The sequence below is a fragment of the Alligator sinensis genome, unplaced genomic scaffold, assembly GCF_000455745.1.
Source record: "Alligator sinensis unplaced genomic scaffold, ASM45574v1 scaffold895_3, whole genome shotgun sequence".
Lineage (NCBI taxonomy): Eukaryota > Metazoa > Chordata > Crocodylia > Alligatoridae > Alligator > Alligator sinensis.
In genome coordinates, this window is record NW_005842210.1 from 1,210,982 (window position 1) to 1,214,346 (window position 3,365).

At 48.7% G+C, this 3,365-nt stretch overlaps 1 protein-coding gene across 1 annotated transcript in view; it reads left to right on the forward strand.

Moving 5' to 3' along the window:
- Positions 1-3,013: 3,013 nt before the first annotated feature.
- Positions 3,014-3,365, forward strand: part of SAMD12 (sterile alpha motif domain containing 12) — a 279,773-nt gene continuing 279,421 nt past the window's right edge. Inside the window, exon 1 of the mRNA XM_006026817.2 lies at positions 3,014-3,065. Within this exon, the coding sequence (XP_006026879.1) occupies positions 3,014-3,065 (52 nt within the window). The remainder of the gene's footprint in view (positions 3,066-3,365) is intronic.

The window sequence follows — 3,365 nt, forward strand, 5'->3', positions numbered from 1 at the left end:
CTTTGATCCTTGTGATGTCATAAATTATACAGGGTTTTGCAAAAATCATAGACTCTTTTTGGATATTCATGGCCCTCATTTCTTAAACAGTTAAGAATAGAAAAACAGTTTTGGAGGTAAAATCTTTCAAGTATGTTTCATACCTCATAAAAAAGCAAAAAATGCACAAGACTTTTTTCTTTATCTCTTTTAGTTGTTTTGTGAGGAAGTATTTCAGGATTGGTTTAAGGGTAAATGGTTGGAAATTGTGACAAGTTTAAACAGCGTGGTTATTGTCTTCTGCAAGTAAAAGAGGAAGGGTTTTGTCACTGAAGTAGTCACACCTACATTTGACTATTCACTTGAGTACAAAGGGCTCCAATCCTGTGTCCCTTGCTCATGTGATCAGCCTTACTGACAGCACCGGATTGCCAAAGGTCGCTACTTGTGTCAGAAAGAGATAAAGGAAGGATAGCAAGTGTGCCAAAAGCCACATTATAAATGGCACCAAGGTACCTTCAACAGGAAGCAGACATCCAAATACTTGAGTACCTGAACCAAATTTCCTTGAAATAACTACCTAAGGATGCTGCTTCTGATCAACTCTACTTCCTTTAAGAACCTGCCCCCAACTAAACTCTAGCATGGGCAAACCTCTGCAGAGAGTTACCTTAACTCCAGCAGGACTCTTGGTGAGAGCAAGGATCTGCCCTAGGACCAGGTCCCGAGTTAGTAAGGACCTCTTGGGAAGAATCAAGCAGGTTTTTTTCTCCTCTCTTTATTGCTGAAGAGGTGGTGGGAGAAGGAAGACCACATTCAGTGTTGGTCTAACTCTGCTCTTACTGAAGCCAATGGGAGTTTTACTTTAGCATCAGGCCAATGCTGAGCACTTCTGGAAATCCACCCCCTAATACAGAGCTGCCCGTAATAGAGTATGTTTTAAAATGAATGATAAGAAAGTCTGTGCATTTGTGCGGAGAGTGACAGGATGTTGGTATTCAGGTGCCAGAGAGGGGCATGGGGAATTATAGCATTCAAAATTGTTATTGCATCCAGCAACAACCTGGTCTGTGGTGGGGGAATGACTATTTCATTAAAAAATAATGTCCAGTTAATATATATTAAGCAATGCAAGAAGCAAGGATTTCTTATGGTGATAAATTTTGTTGGCCTAACTATGTAGTTGGGATAGCCAAGCTTTTGAATGCAAGACATTCTTCCTCAGGTGTGACAATCCAATAAAAACTATCACCTTAAGAAATCCTTGCCTCTTCGCATCATTTTGGGAACATCTTGGCTACATCACTCCTACACAACCATATTCAACAATGGCTCTGTGCTTGCTGCGGTATGCAGTCAATCCTAGTTTGAAAGCTTTGAGAAGATCAGGGAAATTAGAGAGAGAGTTTATTCCTATTTTTCCATGCTCGAGTTGCCTGATCAGTTGTACTGGGAAGAATTTCTAGATGGTACGAACAAGGTTAGGACTTGTTCAGCAAAGCCTGTATTCCCACTGCTGGCTGAGGGGTCCTAATCCCCAAGGCATTTACATTTTTAAGGGTGAATAGAAAGGTCCCCTGATCCCTGGGAGCGGGACGGGCCTATCTGGTACACAGAAAGATCATGGGCATGTGTCCACACAGGTACAGTTACCCTCCCCCGTGGTTAGAGGGGGCTATCAGGTTTTCACCAACTGATTCCTTGGGATAACTTAAAACACTAATAGGGTCAGGTGTGAGGGCCAGAAGTTCATAATGATTGCTCCAAGGGGGGAGCACACTGGCCAGTGCTTGCTGACCCTTGAATGCATCCGAGGAGAGGTGGACACTGCCCAGCGAAACCTTGCCTGGAAACATGATGAGGGACAGGAAAATGGCCCCGCAGTCCCTGGGGGTCCCCCTGTCCAGCCTCCTTCCTCATTAGATAGATGGCTAGCTTAGCTAGGGCTGGGAGGAAGTTGACCAGGAGGTTCAGAAAAAGCATTATCATGCCCCTTTATAAATCTATGGTGTGTCCACACCTTCAACACTGTGCCCAGCTCTTGTCTTCACACCTCAAAAAGAACATAGAGGAACTAGAGGAAGCCCAGAGAAGGGCAACATGGATGATTAGTGTAGAGGGGCTTCCAGATGAGGAGCAACTAAAGAGCCTAGGGCCATTCCATTTAGAAAGAGACGCTTGAGGTGGGGGGATGTGAGAAGGGTTTACAAAACAGTAAATGGTGAAGAGAAAGATTCATTGAAGCTTAGGGCTGGAAGGGACCTTGTGAGATCGACGGATCCAACCCCCACTCTGGGCAGGAAAGACAACTGGGGTCACATAACCCCAGCAAGGTGTGCATCCAGTCTCCTTTTGAAGATCTTGAGGATAGGTACCACCTGTGCTTGGGAGCCTATTCCAGACAGTGCCGGATTTAGGCACAAGCTAAGTAAGCTACAGCTTACAGCCTCACATTATGAGGGGCCTCTAAATATGAAAAAAAATACAGTAAAACCTCACAAATCCATCAGTGTGCTCAGGACTGAGCACGTGCTGGAAGTATGAAAATGCCATTTTTTATAAACCAGCACTGCAGCCAGTTGCGGAGCTGGGGAGGGGTGTAGGGGTAGTGGTGGCCAGTCCTGGAGCAGCAGTCGCATGCAGAGCAGCAGTGCAGGGTGCTTTATGGAGATGGCAACAGCCGTGTGCAAGCTTCCCCTGCCACTTCCGGGGCAGCATGGGGGAGCGGTGGCCAGTCCCGAAGCAGTGGGAGAAGTGCTGGATTTTTGAGAATGCCGGATTTTTGATATCTGGATTTTTTTTTGGTAATGGTATGGGGCCTCTTAAGCTTGACACAGTTTAGGGCCCCAGCATATCGTAATCTGGCCCCGATTCCAGAGCCTGGTCACCATGAACGCCACGTGCCCCCGGAGGCTGGGGGGGCATGGTGACTGCCCGCAGACAGCGGCAACAAGTGGAGAGCTCCTGCAGGCGGCCACTGTGGTGTTGGTTGTGGGGTGGTGAGCATTGACCGGCGGTTGATGACCACCCAGAGATGCCGCTGGCAGCGGCCAACATTGATGGGCAACTGCCCGCAGATGGGCAAGGTGGGGTGTGGGCGGTGAGCAGCAACCACCTGCAGGCGCCACTGGCAACGACGGCAGTGCTTGTCTTGGGGTGCACTGCCAATCTCAGGGGGTGCACGTGTACCCACAGGCACCCCCTACGTGTCACCGATACTGGTCACTCCAACCGTCGTTGTCGACACATAGGGGGTGTGTGCGGGTGCACATGCACCCCGAGTGTGGCTGCGCACCCCCTGCAAAAAGGCCGGGGGCCGGTCAGTGCTCACCGCCCTTCCCCCCCCGCTGCTGACAGTGCCGTGGCCGCCTGTGGGAGCTCCTTGC